The sequence below is a fragment of the Aphis gossypii genome, chromosome 3, assembly GCF_020184175.1.
Source record: "Aphis gossypii isolate Hap1 chromosome 3, ASM2018417v2, whole genome shotgun sequence".
NCBI classification, from domain to species: domain Eukaryota; kingdom Metazoa; phylum Arthropoda; class Insecta; order Hemiptera; family Aphididae; genus Aphis; species Aphis gossypii.
The window spans coordinates 21937478-21962909 of NC_065532.1; the positions used below are offsets into that span (position 1 = coordinate 21937478).

Sequence of the window (25432 nt, forward strand, 5' to 3'; positions counted from 1 at the left end):
TTTGATTGGTCATTGCTATCATGGACCATGGTCCACGGTATCAGTCAATAATATACAATTTTATATCTTAAAAACAACGGAAGTACGACTGTACGAGCCATAGTCGATGGTTATGTAAATATGTAATATACTTTATAGTATACGATTACCTATATGCATATATAAAGCAAAATGCATAGTAAAATATTTTGATTGAATCTGATATCTCACTATGGGCCCGGGCCTAGGGCCCCCCCCTCTATATACGCCACTGAAAGTATCACATGTATGCTGATACTTTTTAATTATTTTTATAATTATCAGTTAATAAAAGTAATCGAATTATCTCCTTAAAACTTAGTTAGTCATATCTATACTATAGATATATAATACATATAGTTATGTATCTAAGGTATTTAAACTGTTGAATATTTTTTAACAAACCCAGCAGTGGCGCAACAACCGGGGCTGATGGCGATGCCTAGCATCGGGGCCCTAAGACTCAAAGGGGCCCCATCATACTCGTAACCTGGGAGCAGGGAGGGTGTTTTTAATGCTAAAGAATTAAATCAAATCTGTGATAATTTAAAAGTTTTACCATACTTAATTTTGATACCGATGAAATTATAATAATCAATAATTAATACATATGGACACAGTGTGTTAAGGTGCAGACCGTGCAGTCCGCAAGTTAAACACTATAATATGTATTATTTTATATTATTATATTATTTATATTGTATTATGTTTTATAGACTATAGTTCTACAGCCATTGCCCATTACTTAATATTCTGTATATTATTATGTATAAATACTCAATACTGTTAACAGTGTTAACATTCTGAGAATAAATCGCCACTAGACGATGGTATCAATGGTATCATACAGATTTGTGGCGGGCGGTGGTCAATATTTAATTCCGACTCCGATGCTCACCGTAAATATTATTAATAGATATCAAGATACACTGGCTATTTAAAATATTAATAATAACTAATATAGTAATATGACAATTTATAAATGAAACGTCTATCGGTCTATCGTTTATGGTCTATGATACTGTTGACAATATATAAATATACCGGTTTTCTTAGGGGCTACGGTCCTATGAAGTTATTTTTAAATTCCATGTAAAATGAATTAGTATAATATATGATATACATTGATTACGTCTGTTATAAACGTGAACTGTGAAGTACCGATATTAGTCATTGTGCAATATATGCCTTACGTTGTAAACCGTCGATACACAGTACCTCGTATGTTATAATTTAAAATTTTTAATTAATTAATTAAATATTATATTATGCCACCAAAAAGTGGTTGTCAAAAAAGAAAAGAAAGAGCTCAAAAAGATGCCGAGTTGAAAAAATTACGAGGATCTTTGACAGATTTCTACCCAACAAAAACGGTACGTACCAATAAAGTAATTTATTAGTATGCGTAAAATAAACTATTAAGTCAAATAAATAATATTGATATTCTTATTGATCTTAATAATTTATATCTGTCAGGGTTATTATTGAATAAAAAAAAAAAATGAATTACTTATTTACTTGATAAAAAAATCTAATAATTAATAGTATACCTACCTACAGTGGAAATTTAATAAACTATATCTAGTTATGGAAAAATAATATTAAACAAAAAACGAATCACATATTCACATTACCTAATATATTATTATTCTTCTTAGTTCTTCTTCTTCAGCTTCGCCTTCCTCCCAACTCTTTGGGGTCGGCCAAATTATTATTTTAGCAATAAATTAGAGCAGAATTAAAAAAAAAAAAATGTTAAAGGTATTCCTTCATGATATTATTTTGGTATTCAGTCAACTTTCAAACAAAATTAATTACAACAAAATATGATTCAAAACAAATACATCTAAATAAACAGATGTTCATGTAATAATTTTTTTTTTGATAGTATTAACTGATTAGGTATTTAGGTAGGTACCTATTGATATTTTTGTTTTCGATCATATAATATTATGCATTATGCAAGTATACAATATTTAAATATAGGTAACTTCAATTTTTATTATTTTTTTTTTTTTGTTAAAAAAATGTTCTATTACCTATTCTATATATGTTCTATTTAAACCTACAGTAACTTCTTCAAGTGTGTTGATTGCCTTAGAAAGTAGTGTACAAGAAAATATAAATGAAATTGTACAAACTGAAAATACTATTGGTTATTTGTGTAATTCAAATGATTCAGCTTGTCCAGGTATTATTTATTAAAAAATAAATCTAGTATTTATTATTATTTTAAATATTTTTTTAAGCAAAATAAATCTGCTCTAGCTGAAAAAGTAATTGACAACAGCACAATTCTTGTTAAATCTACTGCAACTTCTGCGAGTGAGATAACTGCGTTGGAAAGTAGTGTTCAAGAAAATAAAAATGAAATTGTACAAACTGAAAATACTATTGGTCATTTGTGTAATTCAAATGATTCAGCTTATCCAGATATTATTTATTAAAAAACAATCTGGTGTTTTGAATTAAAATTTGTATACGAGAAATATTGAAATACCTCATATTCCCTATATTCAATATAAATTATAATACAATTTTGAATGATTTTTATAAGATATCATTGTTCAGATTTATTAAATTAAATATGTTTTATAACCAGTTATCAATAATAAAAATAAAAAAAACCCTATTATTATAAACAATTAATAATTTATTAGCATTTAGTTTGTACAATCATTCCCTATTAATTATTAGTTTAATACATTTGCTCATTTTGTCAGCTGGCATATTTGAGAAGTCATTATATTAATTTTGTAGCAGTTTTAAATATAGTAGGTATAGTGTGTTATTGCATATTACATGTAATACAGTACCTAATACATTATACATAGATTTATACTTTACACATTTGATATATTATATTATAAAGTTCATTTTTTTTTCTCAAATACATAACTTTATTTTAAATAACAAATAATTACCTATAATATATTATAGGTATTATATTATAATTTATATTGTTACTTAAATTTATATGATTTTTGTTTTTAGAATTTAATTTAAAAAATGATTACTCAACTGATCGATACCATTTTGATGAGAATATCAAAGACAGTAATCTAAAGAGACTTATCTTAGCATATGGTTCTTGCCGACCAACAATTCAATTTCCATATACTGAACATGAAAACGGCAAATCATATCGTTTTTCTAAACACTATTATTTTATGAAATTGAAATCTGGATTAAATGTCCCAAGGAAATGGCTGTGTTATTCAGTAGGTTTAGATGTAGTGTATTGTGAGACATGTTGGCTATTTGCGAAACGTGGTTATTCATATTTTAATCCATCCTGGGTTAATGGAGTTAATAACTGGCATTGTCTCTCAGCTAAGATAGATTTACATGAAAAATCAATACAACATATTGATGCTATTAAAGTACGTTGTATTTGGGAAAAAAATGAGACTATTGATAAATTAACTGAGCAACAATACTCAAATGAAGCAGCTTATTGGAGAATGATGCTGCTAAAAGTTCAAAACAAGTTACATCTTTTTATGAAACTGTGCAAAGCATATTTAATTTTTTTAGTTCAAGTGCTCCACGATGGTCAATTTTAGCTTTTGGCGAAGCTGATGCCAAAAAAATAAAAGCTAAAGTTCTGAAAAAGTTATGTGTGACAAGATGGGAAGCACGACATGAATCGATTTATTCATTAAAAGTCAGATTTATTGATGTACTGGAAGCTTTAACAAATATATCCTTAACAAGTTCTAAAACCGACGAAAAAAGTATGAGTTTATCTTTGAAAAAAAAATTAGAATCTGTAGAATTTATTTTCTTTCTTTGTTTATAGGAAGAAATTTTAAAACCCTTACACGGAGTGTCTAAGTCTCTTCAAAAAAAAGATACAAATTTACATAATGCATGTGAAAACTTGAAACAAGCTACATCTACAATTAAAGAATTGAGAAATAATTATCATACTTTAATGGAAACAGCCAAAGGTATGTGTACAAAATGGGGGATTCCTCAGGAATTTCATGTACATAGATTAAAGTTTGGAAGAAGATATTTTGATGAAGTAGATGGCGACCGTCGATTATATATTTCAGAAGATAATTTAAGAATCAAGGTTTTTCTTCCAGTCATTGATACAGTAATTTTTCAATTAGATAATCGATTCCAGGGTTTAAAAAAGGTAATTGAATATTTTGATTTCTTAAATCCTTGTTCATTGGTTAATAGCACGGAAGATGATATCATTAAAGCTTCGTATGATTTCATCAATTTTTATAACGTCGATATTAGCTCAGATTTCACCAGACAACTTTTATGCATAAAAAAATTAATAAATTTGAAAATAACTAAAAATATTAAACAACTAGCTATGTTTATTATAGAAAATGATTTTTGTACCACTTATAGTGAAGTATTAAGTGCTTGTATTATATATCTCACATTACCAGTAACGGTTGCATCAGCGGAACGTACGTTTTCGAAGCTTAAATTAATTAAGAATTATTTAAGAAATTCAATGGGTCAAAATCGTTTGTCAATATTGCTCTGTTAAACATTGAAAAAGAACAAGCTAATATCCTAGATATGGACAAAATAATCAATCAATTTGCTGAAACGAAAGCAAGAAAAGTTAATATACTTAGTTAATTAATTATATTTTAAATTTAAAATGTTTGTTTTTTAAATTCATTTTCAATAAATTTTGTAATTTTGTTGTTATTAATTATTATTAAAATATAACCAGAAATAATTTACACAGTATTATTTCGCTGATAATAAATACAAATTGTGTCAGCATTAAAAAAAAAAAAATGACTACAAATACTTTTAATTTAATATTAATTTGTAACTATTAATTTTTCTAAAGTATCATTAACGTTCAGGCTCACTTGAAACCATTGCTTGCTGTACCGATCGATTCAAATAGCGCCTCAAATTGTTGTACCGGATGTCCCGGCTGGCGGTTCGTACGTGTTAACTGAAGATGATATTTGTATGTTCGCAATGGATGCATATGAAATGCAAGACGCCGATACAGGTTAGTTTTATTTATTAGCGCTGAATTTATTAGATTTAAATCCCCCGGGTTTAATGAAATTTCGTCGTCCGCAAATAGGAAAATAGTTTGGTACTACGCTAAAAATATTAATAATGAAATAATTTATTATGACTTTCTCCGTCCACTTACATCTGAGCTAATAAATTTATTGAAAACGCACGTACAACACTATGCGATTAAATTTAATTTGAAACTTGAGGCGACCTATAACCGGACGAACGTAGCAAATTCGTCGGAGAATAGAGCGTTCAAGACAATGGCGGTTGAATTTTTTTCTGACAGTGATATTAGAACGATTGTAGAGATAACGTATATGAAGTTGACGAAAGAGAAAGATGAGTACAGCGGGAGAGGTAGCGGTTTTACTTTGGAGTCGATCGATGGGCTGTTGCTGGCGGTATACAAATATACTCCGATTGGTGAATCATCGTATATAGAGTTACCGGCGTATATCGACAGGAAGCGGGCGATTATCAACCCACAGAACGTAGACCGGTATTGTTTCAAGTGGGCGATTCTCGCGAGGCATGTGACGAAGCCGCCGGTATATCGTGTCGGAGAAAATTACAGGCAACATGAAGATAAATATAATTTTGATGGCATCGCCTTCCCTACACCTCTCTCAGATATACCGAAATTTGAAAAAAATAATATAAACGTGTCAATAAATATATCGCTACCTTAACAGCAACAACACGTATCTCATTTTCGCTACTTTTCAGGAGAGACAATAAACTAAATTAATTAGTAATTTATACCTAATCGACCGGATTCAAGATTTATTCTGTTACCTAATCTAAGTAGTTTTACAACGTTTTTTTTAACTAATAGTGAAAAAAGTTGTATTATTCACTGAAAAATCCACTTACGTGTAATTAGCCACATCACAATAAGATACGTGGTATTTCAATTTAGAGATACGTTATTATAAAAAAAAAATCCTTGAATTATTATAAAATAATAATGTCGAGACCACGTAATTGAAAGAAGGAAAAATATTTGGTGAAGTTTTTTAATATAAAAAATGAATTATCATTTCTTCTTTTTTATGACAGTTACAATGTTTTAACAAAATAATAATAAAAAAAAGTATTAATACATTTTATAGAATCTATTCCAGTCTTTGGATTTTTTTGGTACAATTTAAGGATTAATCTTAAATATTATACTTAAAATAACTAAAACAATACTTTTATAAAATAGTTAAGTAACAAATTTTCAACAAAATAATAACAAAAAAAGTAACAATATATTTTATAGATTCTATTCCAGTCTTTGGATTCATTTGGTACAACTTAAGCTTAAATATTATATTTAAAGGTTATAAAATAGAATTATAATAAAAATGTTGTAATAAAATATAATAATAACAACAAATAAAAATGAATATAATTGTTAAAACAAAATTCCAATCTTCGGATCTCTTTAGTAAATAATAAGGATTACATTTACATTTTAATATTATAGTAGGTATTTAAAATAGGTAACTAGAAAAATGTTCATAAAGTTTGGTAATAAAATATTAAGTATTACTGTTTCTTGATTTGTATGTAGCTGAATGATTTAAATTATCATAAAATGGATGAGTATCTTGTGGTAAAAAAGTTTTGAGTTTCTGTAAATCTTGCCATTTTGATAAATTTATAGAGATTGGTTTTTTATACAGTTTGTCATATTGCACATCTGGATTAATTTTATCACATTTTTTGCTTAAAGGCAATATGGTATATGGTTCATCAAACATTAATTTATAGAAAATGCGCTGACTTTCGGGATTATATTGAATAGCTCTTATGTCCTTAACTTCTGGGTCTTCTTTTGTTCTACCAGGTCTTATGGAGTTGTAAACTTGATGCGATTTGTAGTTTAAAAAAAAGTCATAGTTTAATAAAGTTGCTTCAAAACAAGATGGGGATTTTCTCGCTTCTTTTGTAATTCTGACAAAATCAGAAGGTAAATAAATATCTCTACCTTTAAGGTTTTTTTCAATTAAGCAATGTGCACTATCACAAGTCATTTGAGTATGACCCTTAATAAGAAATTTTTGTTCAATAAAAACTTGGTGTTTGATAGAAAAATGAAGGAGTGCATTAGCCATAATTTTATTTCTATTTTGGTACCCACAACCATCAGAATAGATTATTATAGGTTTTTTCTCCTTCATACAATACTCCTCTAAATGACATAAAACAATTGATACAAATACTGAAGCTTCTAAGTCACCATCCCCTTCATGCCACCAATAATTTTTGCAGTGCCCTGTTACCATATTGTAAAGGGTCATATTGTGTACTTTAAGTTTCATTGAATAATATAGTGCACTAGCTTGTAAAGTAGGACATAGCTTAACAGCTTGACAGTCCATTGTAAACATATAACATTTGTTTTCATTTATTGCTAGTTGTTTATCTAAATTCATTTCTTCTCGTGCTCTATTTTTAAATGCTAAATGTTCAGCCATTACATTGTCATCTATGTTTCCCATTTCATAAGAAGAACACAAGTCACATTGATCTTTTCGTGGAACAAATATAGATAACTTTTTCTCTCTCATAAAATTATAAAAGTAGCAGATACTTAATGGTACCAGATTGTCATCATTGCATTTTTGTTTATAAGCTTCAAAAACTTGTTGCTTATTAAAAAATGATCCTTCTAGATACAATCTATTTGTTTTTTGCCTGCAATAGTGAGAAGGCATTTTTGGTAAGCAAACCACGACCGAAGGTGATCAATTCTTTTTGATAATCCAACTCTTTTAGGTGAATTAGTAATTAAATTATTATCACCAACATTTTCTTTTAGTTTTAAACTTTTTGGGCTTAATAATTTTCCTGGTAGACCATGAGTAGCATTTCTCACCCAATTATGTAACATCCACTCATTAAGACCAAGTGTGTTTAAAAACATAAGTTTGCAGACTTGTAAAGGTTCTCCAAAATTATCATGCACCAAAAAATATTTGTAAGTATTTGTCCTTCTGCTTAAACTACCAAGTCCTGTTGTATCTGCTTTAGCTACATTTTTTGACACCATACCAATAACAAACATTTTTTTTTCTTCCCAGGTTGCATTTCAAAACTTCTCAAAAATCTTCAATCTTCTGCTTTCCTCAAACTCTTTACAATATCTATTTGATAATTTTTCACATCTTTTAGATGTACAAGATTTTTTAATAACCCTAGCAGGTCTTTTAAAATTGTGTTCAACTACTTTACCATTTCTTTTATACCCAGTATACACTTCTCCATTCATTCTGTTATTCTTTGAAGTTTCCCTTTTCCATTTTACCTTTTCGGATCTTACACTACGGTTTTTAGTTTTTTTATCACAGTTAATATTTGATTCATCATTTGAATTGACTAAAATCTCATTTTCTATATTATTATCCACTGCCACATCTTTTACATTATTAATTAAACAGTCAGTTAACAAGTTCATATCATTTTGTTCAACATTTTTAATAGGACTATTAGCATCCAAGACTGCTGGATTTTCATAACAAGGTTGAATTTGGTTAGTTGAAGCTATATTAGTTACCTGAAAAGTAGTTGATACAGTTTCAATATCAGCTGGAATATCTGCAATGATATTATCATCAGTATATTCAAACACAAAATCAGCATTCATAATTATATCTTCATAAGTCAATAAAGGTAGATCAACAGGAACATTTCTAGTTTTAGGACTGGCAGGCGGTGAATAGTATTTTCTTGAAATTGAAGTGCTATGTTTTTCATTTTGTTGACTGGTAGATGCAGCTAATTTTAAAATTGTATCCAACCGTCTTCTGGACATTTTAATACCTAGAGCCAGTAAAAACTTATATTAATGAAATGAAACATAAAATAGGTATTAGGTAATAGGTTTATATTAAATTAAGTAATTAATATTATAGGTATGGGTAAGATCAAATTTAAAAAAATAATATGTAAAACCACGTATCTCAGTGAATAAACAAAATCTTAAGATTGTTTTAAAAAATATGACTAACCTATAGGTAGTTAATACATTATAATAAACATAAAATGCTTTATTTCAGTACTTGAAACATTAAAAAATAAGTTATTAAATTATACAAAGTAAGAAGGCAATGAATTTTTTTGTTAATGCACATAGTGTACAATGAAGTTTATATAAATTGTATATACGCGTAATAACACGTATTTGAATCATGCAAAATGTTAACAAAGTTTTGGAATATTAAATAAGTTAATAACCAATAACAAATAAATAATTATTGTAATACAATGCATAATATATATAATAAAATTACTTATATTATAATTACCTTAATATTGAGTAGAACGCAGTTATTTTGAGGGACGTTCTACATTCACCGTGTAAAATTGGTCAAATACGTGTTATCACAGGTGAATTTACGATACGTGCTATCACTGAAATTACTTTTGGCGGGAAACTAATGATTCTATAGCGTGCATGATAATGAACAATTTTATGCGCAAGGAGGTTTCAAATATTTTGGTATATAAATCTCATTTTGCCCAAAATGAGATACGTGTTGTTGCTGTTAAGGTAACGATATACGGTCTAGACAAAAAGTTCCAACCGCCTCGTAAGTACCCGACCTATGAGGTTTATCCACTGCGAGTAGCCGACGAAGAGAATACCGATCATTTTGACCTGTTGTTAGTAACGGACGGTGACAACTCGCATTATACGTTCATTTCAAATTTTTCCCGGCTCATACGTAAACAAAAAACCGGACATGATGGGCGTGTCGTGTTTTGTAAAAGGTGTTTTACCAGTTTCGACAACCGAAATTTGAAATACAAGCTAAGCGGGCAGGAGGCCCTGGACCAACATAAACTGATTTTCGGGGTGCACAAGGCGATTCTACCGGAGATGCCGAAGGAGGGGGAGTGCCTACAATTTGAAACGTGGAAGAAGACTCAAAGACAACTTGTATGGATGGGCGATGTCACAGTACATCCCGTACGGTGGGTTCAACTGGGTCGAACCCAACTTGAATGGATTAGATGATTTAAACGATACCTCACCCAGAGGACGGGTGTATGAGGTAGACGTGGTGTATCCTGAAAGTTTGCACGATCAACACAATGACTTACCTTTCCTACCGCAAAGCAGTGTGCCAAGTGGTTCGAAGGTGCAAAAATTGATGGTGACATTTGAGAAGAAGACAAATTATGTTATACACTTTAGGAACTTACAGCAGGCTATTAAAAACGGTCTTATAGTTGAAAAAGTAAAAAAATAAAAATATATTTGTAATTATTAAGTTTCATTTAAAAACATTTTTTCTTATATTTATAGGTACACAGAGTTATTCAGTTCAATCAGTCGGATTGGTTGGCTGAGTACATTAATTTGAACACTGAAATGAGAAAAAAGGCGAAGAATGATTTTGAGAAAGACTTTTTTAAACTTATGAACAATGCTATTTTCGGTATTTTTAAACTTTTATAAACTTTATTAAACTTTTTTCAAAAAAAAAAAAAAAAATTTTTAATTTTTTTTTTCTAGGGAAGACTATGTAATCGAAAAGGAAGGAGATGAAGATGGAGTTGGTATCATGTGAGAGGAGGTTGCAGAAGTCGATTAACAAATGCACATTAAAACATTGTACTAATTATAATGAGAACCTTAACGCTGTTGCTTTAGAAAACAAATTGATTCGATTTGACAAACCTATATATATTGGTAAATATACTTTTTTAAATTACATTTTTATCATTTATTAACACATTTATTATTTATAGGATTCACTGTGCTGGACATATCCAAGACGATGATGTACGAGTACCATTATGATGTAATGAGAAAACATTATAGAGACAAAATTGAGCACAGGTAAATATATTAAAAAATACTCTTTTGTAATAATATATTAATTATTAACATTATTTTTCCAGATTCACTAGTGTATCATATCAAGACAGATGACTTTTATGCAGACTTGGCTGCTAACCCTAGCTTGTTGAACCGTATGGACACTGCCAACCTTCCTAGTGCCCATCCATGTTATGTGGCAGATTGGAAGAAGAGCCCAGGGTTCTTCTCTGATGAAGTTGATGGTAATGTGATTACCGAGTTTTGTGCCTTGAGGGCGAAATCATATGCGTTTGAGGTATATGCTGGAGAAGAGGATGAGGGGAAAAGTAAAGAGGACAGAGTAGGAGGAGAGAAAATTAAAGCGAAGGGTATCAGAGCTCATGTGGTTAAGAATCACATGACGATGGAAGATCATAGAAAGTGTTTGTTTGGAGAAGCTGGTGTAGAGGCTTACCAGGATAATGTTTCAATACGGTCATTCAAACATAAACTCATGACAATCAACACAAAAAAATTGACATACAACAGTTACGATGACAAGAGGGTGGTGTTAGAAGACAAAATAAACACATTAGCCCATGGCCATTATAGTATAGAGTAAGTTATTACAATATATATTTATATATATTATTTTACTAATATTTTCTCTTAATTTTACAGGAGAGATGAACCAGAGGACGATTAGTCCAAATTAGATGAAGAACAGAACTGAAACCATCTACATTACTTTTCTTGATTTTATATATTGTATATATATTTTATTATATAATTATATTATATTTGAGATAGATTATTGTATATAACCTTGGTATATTTTTTTAAATGCAAGACATAAAATTGAAATTATTGTAAATACTGTGTAACAGTATGTTTTTAAGTTAGATTAGTGTATAAACTTACAGTATTTCCCCCCTTTATAATGTATAATTGTTAGATATTTAAGTTAGTTTACAATGTTTTCTTATAATATTTTTTTCCCTGTATTAAAGTTAATAATCATGTTTTTTCTATTTCAGGTTGATGGAAGCCCATACATATTTAATTTAAAAACCTGTGTAAATGCATGTTAGCATATAAATAAAAACAATGTTTTAAATATGTTAAATAATGTTTATTAAATAAATTGTATACAATTTTTAAGAATTATTTATAAACCATTTTCTTATAGCAAACACTTTATAGAATGTACACTGTTTAGAATTTAAGTCCTTATGAAAGATACAACAAGGTAAATTTTCTTCATAACATATTTGATCCAGTCGAGGACAGCCCAGGTCTTCAATGTTGATGACTGCGACGTGTGGTATATACTCTATAAGTAGTTATTTTTTCTGTTCACCTTTGATGTAAATGCAATAAAACTTTAACAAATTCCATATTCAGTCAAGTTCTTCATATTCTATATCACCATAATCTGTAGATAGCTGATGAAAATTATGTAGTAGCCACTTGTTAGTTTTCTGACTCAAGCTGTCTTGCATAGATTTTGAATTTTTAAAAATCCTGTGTTGAGTCGCCCATGTCTTTGTTTCTACAATAGACATTTCCTTAATAAAATATTTGTTGTTTACTCCGTAGGTTTCTTAATTTCTGCGATATTTGAGATTTCATGTAGTCCACATTATCTTCCAGATCAGATACTTTAAATTTTAAATTTTCGTTTAATTGTTCGATATTTGATAATTTTTGTTCAATAATCTTAGTGTTATTTTCAAGTTGACTCATTTTTTCACTTAATTCAAATCTAATTATTTTTATAGTCATCGAGTTTAGAAATAGTTTTTTTAGTTTCACCAGCTTATGAACTACCAAACACATTCATGACTAAAATTATTTTTAACAAGTATATTATGTAAATTAAATTAATTTTTCTTAATATAATTTTCTTCGATGATTTTCAAACGAGTGTTTAAATCTGAAATATATGATCCATGATTCGGTAAAGAATTTTCATCAAATACCCGTTATGCGTTTTTTTCGGCATTTACACTGTCTATAGAAGAATATAAAAGAAAGTTTTGTATCTGTTTCTATATAATTATTAAACAGCTCCGACATGCGATTTTCCAGCGTTAGTAGATGAACAACATTACTTTTTATGTTATGAATTTCTTTCTGCTGATTATTTATTTCATTTTGTTATGTTTTATTACTTGACTGAATACCTGATATAATTTTTTTTGTTTCACTAGTTTGAGAACCTCTAAACACGTTCATGGTTATATTACTACTGACACTATACTTTAACATCGCGTGTATTTATCCAACTATTATGCGTGTTATCAAATCCGAGCCACTTGACAAGCATCTGATTTTGCTTTTTACGTATAATTTTTTCGATCAGATATTCGGTCGGGTGTTTGGTTTTATGTATTTCATCCGAGTAAAAACAACCGGAAATCGGTTTACCCATATAATCTTGTAACTGATAAGTGACGGGCAATGTTCTATTTATTTTGATAATATCGAATATTTCCGTAGACCAATATTGGGCAAATAACCTTTTGTAAACACACTATGGTGAGTCGCCGTGTGGTTTGTATCAGTGATACGAGAACGACGTCACAAGCGGAGACTCGACCAAGGATTTCGGGTTACCTTAAGATAAATGATAAATGAGTAGACAAAAATAGTTTTTAAGGCAACAACTGGTTTAATAAGGCTTAGGCGTTATTTACATACGACGGTGTCGACAATGACAAGCGATTCGACACGCGGAAAAACAAAAGTAACTTTTTGAGAAAAACGATATAAATAGGCGACGTGCGGAGTCGGTGAGTTCGGTCGAGAGAGAGAGCGAAGGCAGGACGCTGGCTCGGTACGGTGACCGGTCGGCGTCGACTACGGAGGTGTTGCCAACCGTCTCAGCCGCGCTTATCACTACCGGAAGCAGCTATGTGGTGGTGACCCGTCACAACACCTTTTTGTGTATTGATACCACGGACTAAGATATACAGGACTGGACACGAACATTTAATCATGTCCATGAAATGATATAGAGTGGGCGGTGTACGGGGATACTTGATCTTGTCAACACTAACGCCATCTACTAAGCAATTATATGTACTATAAATCAATCTAATATTATAAAATATACTATATTATTAATAATATAGTATTATAAAGCGGCTACTGTGAGACTCGGGGGCTTATATAGTGCTTACTATAAAATATCAAGAATATTTTTAAATCCAAATGATTGTAAATTGTAGGTACTAGGTACTATAATAACTAGGTAATGACATAATGTACTAATTTACCATGTAAGTCTGTAACTTATGACAAATTAAATTAAATTTGTAATGCTTTAAACCACAGTCCACAGGATTATTTCTATTTTCATTCTGTGATGTAAGTTATAACATCTGTAACTACCTGTTACATTTTGAATTTTGGAATGTTGCCACATTGGTATTTAAATAGACCTACAATAATATTACAATACAACTCTAATTCACATTTAACTAATAGGTTTTGTATTTAATAATTTCAAATATAACATAATTATTAATTATGAAGATTGAAGTTTTGAGAGCTTTTTTTTTTTAGAGCTATTTTTCTTTAATTCTCTATTATGACTTATAGTATACTGCTTCATTCTCATAACAATGTAATTTTGGAAAATAACCGTCATCATTTCAGATTTATGCTCAAAACATGGAAATTTAAGCATTTCTGGATAATTTTCTATAACGTAATCAACAGTATTGTTAAAAACATTGGATGTGGTCACAAATCTATTCAATCCTTCTTCAATGACTGATGTCAATTTAAATAATTGAAAATTGGGATGCACAAGAAACCCCTTAGATTTATATTTGTAAGTGAAGCCTGTGGTTGTATACCTGTTCCTATAAGAATATGATTGATATGCTATTAGATATATAAATTTAGATTTTAAATATTAATACATCATTTTACCTTTTAAAGCCAATAAACATTTATCACATTTTGTATATTTTTTTATTGTTCTACATAAGTATCCGCATATGTAATAAATTACACAGTCCTTAGCAGTTGACTTTATTTCAGTACTATAATTATGATCGTGTAATAAGACATTATCTATAGGGTCCCAATTTTCTTCTTGTACAAGTAAATCTAATTTTTCTTTTAATTTATTAATTTTTACTTGTCTTTCTGACTGTGTTACACTGAATATTTCTTTTAGATCACTATAGGTCACCTTAGGTGAATTAGAATCCAAAATTTGACAATTACCCGTTTTGGGCGGCTTCAAGATAGAATAGATGGAAAGCAATTTATAAACTTAGAGGAATGTTGGTGTTGTTGGATGCTCATTTGGGCCAGTAGCTTGTCTAACAGTTCCAAAAAATTGCTAAAAACCATGGTAAATATAAAATCAATGATTTATTACGCTATGATAGTAGTATATTTCCTAGAATTACCTCTAAACGGTCTTGGTTCATTTTATTGGTAAGAACATATTTGAAACCACAATCATTTAATAAATATTTTGATAATTCAAGAGTTGATTTAATTGTTACACGGAGCCCTTCAGACGTACTTCTAGTTAAAAATTCATCTTGTGTAATATTTTTACTGTCAAAATAACTTTCCCATTCATCAAGCCAATTTAGACTGTCTTCTAAAACCTTTAAATTAAAATAATAATAACTCCCTACATAGTTTATGCTGTTTAAAATTAAGAAATTAAAATATAAATATATTTATACATTTTTAATATATACACATACTTTAAAATCTGAACTATTATTTCTTATTCCTTCATTTGGGAATTTCCGGTTAAGAGCATCGAACAAATTATTTAACACTGATGTAAACTTTTCTGTTTCCTCACTGTCTTTAAGGGATTCAATATTTTGGTTTTCTCTGTAAAATTTAATACCACATGCCATTGAATTGCTAAAGACCTACAACATGACAATGTTAACTTGTTTTAGTAATATTAGTAATTGAAAACTTCCCAGATAAGTATACCTGTGTTGCTAGTTTTACCGACATTTTAGAAAAATTATCTAAATTTATATGACGATCTGTTATTTTTGGGCATATTCTAGTAGGAATTGACATATTTTGTGACACATCAAGGTCATGGATTTTTTTGTAATGCCACCAACTTACATATGGTTTTTTTGGATCAACCTATGGAATTACAATAATTGTTAGGAAATATAAAATAATATTCAAAATGTATTACCCTGAGAACTTTTTTGTCGTGAAGTCTGTTTCTAACACATTTGATCAAATGAGGAGCATCAGAAAACATGTAAAGTTTTCTAGTATCATCCATTGGGTGAATAACATAATTTTGAACTTTACATTTATCACCAGTAATACCTAGTTCAGTCCACATTTTACGATTGGTCTGAGCTCCATCTGATACTATTCCATCAACTTTAACACCAATTGTTTCTAATAGTGAAATAGCTTTGATAACTAGTTGAGCTAATACAATACCTTAAATGTCAAAAAATAAAATATAAATGTACGTACCAAATTCAAATATTATAATAATTAAGAGGACAAAACACTTACACATATACAAAAGCTTTCTGTTAATACATAGATGTCTGATGAATACATTTATAGTAACTAGTGAAATATAAATTCCTATTAAAGTTAGTAGTTACACACAATAAAACAATCTACTTGAATTAATAAAATCTATACATGAAGGAAAACACCTTTTCACAAACACATAGATACTAGTTTACACAAACAAATGTTAAGTTTAGTAATATAATACACAAACATATTATCATAATATTATTATATTATTATATAATTTTAAACCTGAAACAGTTCCTTTTGAAGCAAATACACCAATTACTTGACAAAAATTTGCTGATAGACTTTGAAACATAAACACAAGACCATGATTTGCTTTTAAACTTGTATTTTGGTCTTGTGGATAATCTTTTCCAAGATTTTCTAACCCAGAGTATGTCAGAGTACTTGAATTAACATGAATACTTTCACGTAGCATAATTCCGTCAAATAAAAGCATTCCGTGTTTTTGTTCATTGCTTAAAATAGAAATTTTTTTTTTAATAATTGAAAAAATTTCTCATCAAACCCACATTCTGATTTGACCTGTGAAAGGTATCTTCTTAAAGTACGAAAACAAGGCAATGGAAGAATTTGCTGTGTTCTTAGGAATTCATATGCAGACGGTGATCTAATAAAAATGAAAAATACATCCATATGATCTCTTTTTTTTAATACTTACTCAAAGGAACGGCTTTATACCTAATACGAAAAAGAATGCATAACAAAATCCAATTCTCAGAGTATTTTCTATTTTTAGAATTTGAAATAATACTTGATTTATAAATTTCATTAATAATAGATTTTTGTGAGTCATTAAATTTACTATTTTGTAGAATAGACTCAAAAGTTTTAATTTCTATTTTTCCCATCCGTTCTTGTAAATCTACAAGTTTTTGACAAAGGTTGAGAATTCTTGATTTATACCTCAAATAGTTAAGAAATTATTAAATTAAAATCTCAACTTCATTGAATTTAATATATTGTATATAAGTATATTTGTATACCAATATTATACTTTTTTTTAAATTTTTAAATATGCATCAACAGCATTATGGATTAGGTACCTTATATTTTTTTCCTGATATAGTTTTTTTGTTTTAAAATACCACAATAACTTCTTCTTTTATTTGGTGTAAGTACTTTTGATATATATGGATTAAGTTTAGTTTTAGATATATCATATCTGTGTTTTTTTAATCTAAATATATTAACCAATTTTTCACACAGAACACATCTCTTTCTATTAGGGTCTGTCAGTAAATTACATTTCAAATGATGCCAAACTTTATTTGAATTTATAAATCCATTTTTATCAATTATTCCTATAAGAAATAATTTAAAATCATTATTTTATAAAAAAAAAATTAAAAAATGAATTACAATGCAATAATTATTATAATTAATGTGTTAAAAGAAAACTATTATTATAATAAATAACATAATGTGTAACATGTAATTCACCCGGGTAATTTATTTCACTGGGTCCACCTAAACAAACAGCTTTTAAAGAAAATATTGTTAGTGCTTTTTCGATGTGATTCAGTTGAAATGGATAAACTAAATTAAACATTCTATTTTGATCTTCTAATAATTGATCATTAATAAAGTAGTTTATATTCGTATCAGAAGTGAAAATAATTTGTCTTTCAATCACAGCTTTAATGTTTTTTGTAACTGTATGTTTTAAAAAATAAAATGTAACAGCCTTATTTCCATCATAAAATGTTTTCCAACCTAATGGCAGGTTAACAGATTGGAAATATAAAGTCAATGTTTTAAATGAATCAATAAGTTTGTTCTAAAAAATAAAATAAGTAACAACAAATAATTTTTAAAAACAATACATACCTAGGTTTAAGAAATTAAAAACCTACCTCTAATTTTGATGTTTTATCTACATCTTGCAAGTTTAATAATTCATCATATTTATTCACACGTGACCAAACTAGCTCTCTGCGACAATGTGGTATTTCAGGTTGAATATTTAGATCCAATTCTTTTTCCTGTTCAATTTTTTTATCCTATAAATATTTAGAAAAATAAAATTGGCATCTTTAATCTATATTATGTTGTACCTATATTGTTATACTGCTATACATTGTAATCTTTGATATAACGTTGGAAATAAGTAATATAATAGTTAAAAAAATAAGTAGGTACCTACATTTATGTATTGCATAAACAATATTACCTCAAATAAATTTTTATTTTGACATTCATTTTGTGCATAACTACAACTGGCTTGGTCTAAAGTACTGTCAAGTGTTTTGTTGGAGTTTTCAAAAACTGACGGAATAGCACCCTGTTTTAATTTTAGTTTTATTCTTTGTGTCATAATATCCTAGATTGAATAATTGTTGACAATTTTTAATTAATGAACAGTGGTGTAATTAAGGTATGTATTTTAATTTACCTTTTCATTAATAATTTCATTCTGCCAACATGAATTAGACCTCTGTATATCATTAGGATGAAAATGTCTTTCAAATATTCGTTGTGTTGGTTTAACAATCTTACCATTATTTTTTGAAATAACTTTCAACCATTTATTCCGGAGCTCAGTAGCTTTAGGAAATAAAAATAAAGAAAACTTTTTGTCCTTATAATCTTTATTGTTTTCACAATTAGTTATACAACATTTATGATACATAATTCTACTTTAATACATTTAAGTATTTTACTAGGCATACAAATACTAGTGAATTAGAGTATAGATTAGTATAGTATATTATTATATTCTAGTATTCTACCTATATTAGCATTTAGCTATTCTTGTTAGTTATTATTACTCTATGGGGCGATGGCTATATAAATATATTATATTTTAGTCCGTGGTACATAGGTAGTCCGCTTTGGCGCTAGTGTTGATAAGATCAAATAACCCCTGTGCACTGCTCACTCTATATCATTTCGTGTACAACCACTCCACACCCTCCTACCCATTCGTGTCCAGTCCTGTATATCTTAGTCCGTGATTGATACGGACGTTATCACCAACTTTGAATTTAATTTTCTCATTATTAATCTCACGTTGTTTTATTGTAACTGATGAAGGATTTAAATCTGCTTGCGTCGGAGTCATTCCTATCGTTCTATGTTTTGAATTGTTATATTCGTTAAGCAGCTTTGGTAAAATTGAAATCCATTCGTGTGAACCACGCGCCGTAAATTCTCTAAACATTTTTTCTTTTAATGTACGATTAAATCGTTCGACAATGCACGCTTTCGTGATGCTAAACGTAGAATATTTGTGAATATTATATTTGGTCATCAATGTGTCGAAAATGGTGTTGTAAAATTCTTTACCGTTATCTAGTTGTAAAAGTTTCGGTGAGCGGTCTAGTAATATTTCAGACATTGCGTTTGTGACTTCTTTTCCAGTTTTCGATTTTAATGGCACGGCCCACGCAAATTTAGTAAAACAGCCTATCACGCATAAAATATACTTGTAACCTTTATTTTTCTTTGAATACAGTAACTCATTCGGATTATCCCAATACACTAAGTTATTTTTCTGCAATTTCATAGATAGCCGGCCACCGGAGGGAAATAATTTATGTATTATATCCTTATATTTAGAACCACTTTTTTTGATTTTTTTACTTTTAAGGTCAAATGTGCCGATGTCTGAATTAATATAGATTTATATACTTGTAGATCGTTTTCGGTGTAAATAAGTGGATTTTTCAAAAATAATAACTGGATTAGACCCGAGGTTGTTGAATAAGTAGTACCGTCGATAAGAATAGAGTTTTCAATAAATTTTACTTCTTTATCGCCCAAGATAATATTTCCATCTGAAAGTTTTTTCGGACCATAGGTTTTGTCTAAATCTATAGAGTGAAACCGATTTTCAATTTCTTGTTGATACTTTTCATTAAGATCGTCGTTATTTTTTATTTTGATCGATGACGATTCGGTTGCATTCGATAATTTAGTTAAGGGGTCGATAATAGGTTTAAAAGTTTGTGACATTAACTGTTGAACATTTGCTTCTCCAGTTTTTAATGCATTATATTTACGTTTAATATTTTCTTTAGCCTTAACTTACTCATCTAATATACTACCTTCATCCTTCATGACTGCATTTTAAATGGAAAATTTCATTTTATACATCGCCTTATATAACGACAAAAGTATCAAAACCATAACGATATCGTCCGTTATCGCGCTCGCTATCTTTACAAATAACGACGAATACAAATCTGTCACGGTTCGAACACGTAACGCAAAAATGTTTAAATTGTATGTTTGTCATATCGCCTGAACAGTGTTCATTGTATACATGTTTTAAATTTGTCTCGTCTTGTTTGAATAATACTATCAAATTTGCATTGTCGCGGATCAACTGCTTTGGTACTTTTGAATAACTCTGAGCCAGATAAAATATATCTATTTTATTGTGCCGCCCTCTACAAAATAATTCTCGAATCACTTGCTGATGTTCTCCAATAACATCGTCCATGATAAATATAGAGTTTGGTAAAACTTTTTCAGGGGGAATGACTTTATCATTCTCGAAAAATGTCAAAATTTTAACACCGTCAATATCGTCGATTATACGTTTTAATAATTTATATTTTGGTTGTTCTAACGTTTTAGAGTATATGTAAACGTTTTCAAAACGTAGACCGTTTTCATCAACAAGTAGAAAATATATGAAATTTGTTTTACCGCAACCGAAACTCCCCAACACCAATGAGGGTATAGTGTTTGGAAATAGCTCACCATGTCTAAACTGTATTGTATCCGGAGTATCAATTTTATAAATTCGTAGTTTTTTCTGTTGCTCGATGAAGCGCAATTTTTCACTATAAATATCAATGCTATGTACTTGAAAGCGTCACACGATGTCTCGCGTTCGTAAGCGACACAACAATAAAGGTTCTGGTCTTATTAACTCAGTTATAAATCATTTACCAGTGGAATTACATCTACCCAGCTATAGGTAAGACATTACTCACTATATGATTAAATCATATCTAAAATGTTTGTTTGTATTTTTTTTTCAGATTTGCTGGTCCTGGTACTAAATTAAAAGAAAGATTGGCACGCGGTGAACGGGGCATAAACAGACTAGACGAGTTGGCCAGAGCTCATGACATAGCGTATGAAAACAGCAATTCGCTAACCGATAGACATAGAGCTGACGAAATATTGGAAAATCAAGCTTGGGAAGTGTTTAAATCTAAAAACACTGGTATTAATTAAAAAGCTAAATCCTGGTTGGTTACTACAGCTATGAAGGCGAAACGCAAGTTGGGCGCTGGTTGCGGATTTAAACAGATGGTTTCGGCAGCAAAAAAATCAATCAAAAATAAAATTAACGAAAAGAATATAACCAAGTTAGTAAGAACAAGTCTGTCGGCTGAGAAAATAAATCAAAAAAAATCTAAAAATAAGAAAACTCCAAGAATTATACCAATACCAAAAAATTGTGGTGTTCTACCTTTAATACCTATTTTCGCTGGTTTATCGGCGTTGGGCGCTCTTACCGGCGGTGTCGGTAATATAGTTAAAGTCGTAAATAAATTAAATTCCGGTAAAAACACACTTATTCATTTAGGGAAAGGTTTATATCTTACACCGCACAAGGGGCAGTCTTATAAAATTGTTAAAGGTAAAGGTTTATACCTAGCACCTTACAAAGGCGAATCGGTAAAGAAAACTAGAAAAACGACAAAAAACTAATTTCCACGTTACCCAAGAGAGCGTTGTACGACTATGAGATTATAAAATACGCTGACATGTTGAAAATACCTCATTTCATCGGTGTGTTTTCCAGAGATAAGTTGCCTCCAAGACCTAAGCATCAAGAGTCTGCTGTGGTTAATTTAGACATCGAAAACGGTACAGGTACGTATTGGGTAGCGTATAAAAAAATCGGAAAAAAAAATCGAAAATATGCTGGTAATGTAAAACATGAATCTGATACGGTGGTTAATATTACAAAAACAAACTGTATATACATCGAATCAAACCTAGCCACAGGTTCATTCATCAACGGGGAGCAGTGCCATACAATACACGAGTTTTACCCGACTGTACCTCCAGGTTATAAAATAATAGAGGTACCGCCGCATTTGGTATTTTACTCCCTTAATTCTACATCTATAATGCATGCTAGTATAACTTTAAAAAATCAGAACGAAGAGATGATCGATCTACGAGGTGAGCCGATATCGGTACGTTTATTAATTCAAGACTCGTGATATGGGCTTGCAATTTTTTAATATATATAGGACTGCACATGTTAAGTCCGTTAGTCGCATTAATAACACAAACCGGACAACAACTCTGAAGAAAAATTCGACACGAAGACAAGTTGTACACAGTCTAACAGCATCCAATTTAGCTTTTTTACGTTCGTTAAACGCTATTTAATATGGACGACATGTATTTAGATGTTACGGGCGGATACACCGACGATTGCAGAATAACTCAAATTGAATATCATTCTTTTTTACCTTATTCTACGTCAGCTCTCTCCAATAACGATGAAGTGCGTATCGCACTACATAACACAGAATCTTATACTTTACCATGTGAGAGTTATATTTACATCGAAGGAACAATAATCAAACCTGCAGATATTACTGATGACATCCGATTTATAAACAACGGGCTAGCGTTTCTTTTCTCCGAAATGAAATATGAGATAAACGGCATTCAAATTCAAAAACTCGCTAATCCAGTTATAACGACTACATTAAAGGGATATTGTTCGTATAATAAAACGAATATTACATCACATCACAACTTTGGCTGGGATAACGATATTAAAAATGCTAATAAAGATTTTATTGAAAGCGGCAATTTTAATGGTTGTATTAATCTTAAAGATTTGTTCGGTTTTTGTGAAGATTACAAACGTATTTTAATACATTGTAACCAACAACTTATATTAAACCGAGCATCACTGGATATAAATGCCGTTAAGCAGTATAAGAATAATGAAGTTGTCGCAGACGCTCCTAAACTAAAAGACGTTAAAATAAACATAACAAAAATATTATGGAGAATGCCCATAGTCAAGGTCAGTGTTAAAGAAAAAATAAGATTGTTGAAAGTAGTAAACAATCAGAAACCGTTGAAATGCGCGTTTAGATCGTGGGAATTGTGTGAATATCCTTTTTTACCTCAAAACACTTCGCATTCCTGGAAAGTGAAGACATCTAACAAATTAGAAAAACCTAGATATGTCATAATCGGATTTCAAACTGGTAGGAAAAATAGCTCGAATAAAACAATGTCACATTTTGACCACTGTAAAATTAAAAACTTGAAGGTCTATTTAAACTCAGAAGTGTTTCCCTATGAAGATTTCCAAAGTGACTTTATCAGGAATAAGTTGGCTACATTATACCGCGCCTAGATAGAGTTTCAAAAATCTTACTACTGCCATGACGAAGTGACACCTCTGCTGAACCGAACAGATTTTAAAAATCTGTGTCCGATTATAGCTGTTGATATGAGCAAGCAGAACGATAATGTAAAAATGTCAACTATCGCTCTAAGGATTGAACTAGAAGCAGACGAAGCGTTTCCAGCTTCCACTTCAGCATATTGTTTAATATTACACGACCAAATTATAACTTACAATCCGTTTAACGGAGAAGTAAGAACCTTGTAAATATTGTAAAACTTAATATTAATAAATGAAAATACTTTTTTTTATATACATGTCTTTTTATTTTACACAATACATATCTGAAATTAAAATAGTTTACGTTTTGGTACAAAATACATTTCCGATACGGCTGAATCGAAGTTGCACGTTTTCGATAATGATCGCGTGTTGAAATGTAACGGCCCATCGTTTTCATCGACTGCTCTGCTCGGCGATTGCATTGTGAAACTCGGTGGTGGTGATGTCGGTGGTGGTGTTGACATCGGTGTAGGTGGCGACATTGGTGTTGGTCACGATATTGGCGAAATGACCGTCGTTTCATCGGAATACTAAAATTTAAAAAAAATATTTAATAATTGTTGTTTAAGGAATAATAATATATTTTTTAATTACCTCATGCGAGTTGTTTGTCCTCTGGTGTAACAATGATTCAGCTAACTGTTCAGCTGCACACATCTGTATTTGATTGGAGAAATTTGATATAGATTTAACGACTCGATCGTCTTGTATGTTCTTAATGAAAACTACCATCTCGTCAACAGTTTTCGGTGGTGATTTATGCTGCCTACATTTCTTGTCGAGGTACACGACAATTTCTTCATATTGTTTTATAATCAACAGAGCGGTGAATACTTCTTTTCGCACGACGCTATCGAAAATAGAACATTCGAGATATTGAAGTCGAAGAAGGTCGCCCCGATTCAACAGTACTCTACATCCATCACGATTTTTTGTTTCGATCACCAACACATTTTCTCCGCTGTACGTCATACTCGATAGTTTAATTTTTTTGTCTTCATAAAATATAACTCGCTTATATTTTTGTGGTGTGTCTGATATGAACGATAAGATATGTCCCATGAACCCGAATATTTTTTTCATAAAATCTGTAGTAATATGCACGTACCGCGATGAAGTTAATAAATGAACAACGACTTGTAATTTTTCACTAGGGTCAAAACCAATATGTACAAACTTACGGGATGAAAAATCTAGTGTGTAGCTAGTAGATTCGATGAGTTCAGCTGGTGGTGTCGGTGGCACAAAGTAAAGGTCTTCTAACTTCTTTTTATACAAGGCAGAGTTGTCAGCGATTGATCCAGCCATCACTTATAAAAATATTAAACACTGAAAAAATATAAAAACTGCGAGAGAACGGTTGAGACGTGAGAAACAGTATAAGGCTAAGGACAGACTGAATGATTGTCTGCTCTTGTAGAGCCAAGCATATGTGCATTTCGGACAATAATAGGTAGGGGTACATTCCTTAATGACAAAGGATGCACGTGTGACTCATAATTCGGGGCTTAAATACATATCTTATAGATGTAAATAACAATAGACTGCTCGGACATGTCGATGCATGTCGATGTAATGGAATATTTCATATTTCTACTGACGATGCTTTT

General features: G+C 30.2%; 3 protein-coding genes and 1 pseudogene across 3 annotated transcripts; 3 read left to right on the forward strand and 1 right to left on the reverse strand.

Annotated features, from left to right (window-relative positions):
* Nucleotides 1-2561: 2561 nt before the first annotated feature.
* Nucleotides 2562-3743, forward strand: LOC126551026 (zinc finger MYM-type protein 5-like). Its single transcript, XM_050203781.1, has 3 exons — nt 2562-2583; nt 2679-2684; nt 3013-3743. The coding sequence occupies exons 1-3, from the start codon at nt 2562-2564 to the stop codon at nt 3582-3584; spliced, it is 600 nt and encodes a 199-aa protein (XP_050059738.1). The 3' UTR covers nt 3585-3743.
* A 6814-nt stretch (nt 3744-10557) lies between these two features.
* On the forward strand, nt 10558-11607 carry LOC126550901 (uncharacterized; annotated as a pseudogene).
* An 11171-nt stretch (nt 11608-22778) lies between these two features.
* LOC126551027 (uncharacterized) lies at nt 22779-23768 on the forward strand. The gene has a single exon (XM_050203782.1). The coding sequence runs from the start codon at nt 22779-22781 to the stop codon at nt 23766-23768; it is 990 nt and encodes a 329-aa protein (XP_050059739.1).
* Nucleotides 23769-24313: 545 nt separating this feature from the next.
* Nucleotides 24314-25130, reverse strand: LOC126551028 (uncharacterized). Its single transcript, XM_050203783.1, has 2 exons — nt 24417-25130; nt 24314-24352 (listed from the first exon to the last, which is right to left on the reverse strand). The coding sequence occupies exons 1-2, from the start codon at nt 25128-25130 to the stop codon at nt 24314-24316; spliced, it is 753 nt and encodes a 250-aa protein (XP_050059740.1).
* Between the last annotated feature and the right edge of the window lie 302 nt (nt 25131-25432).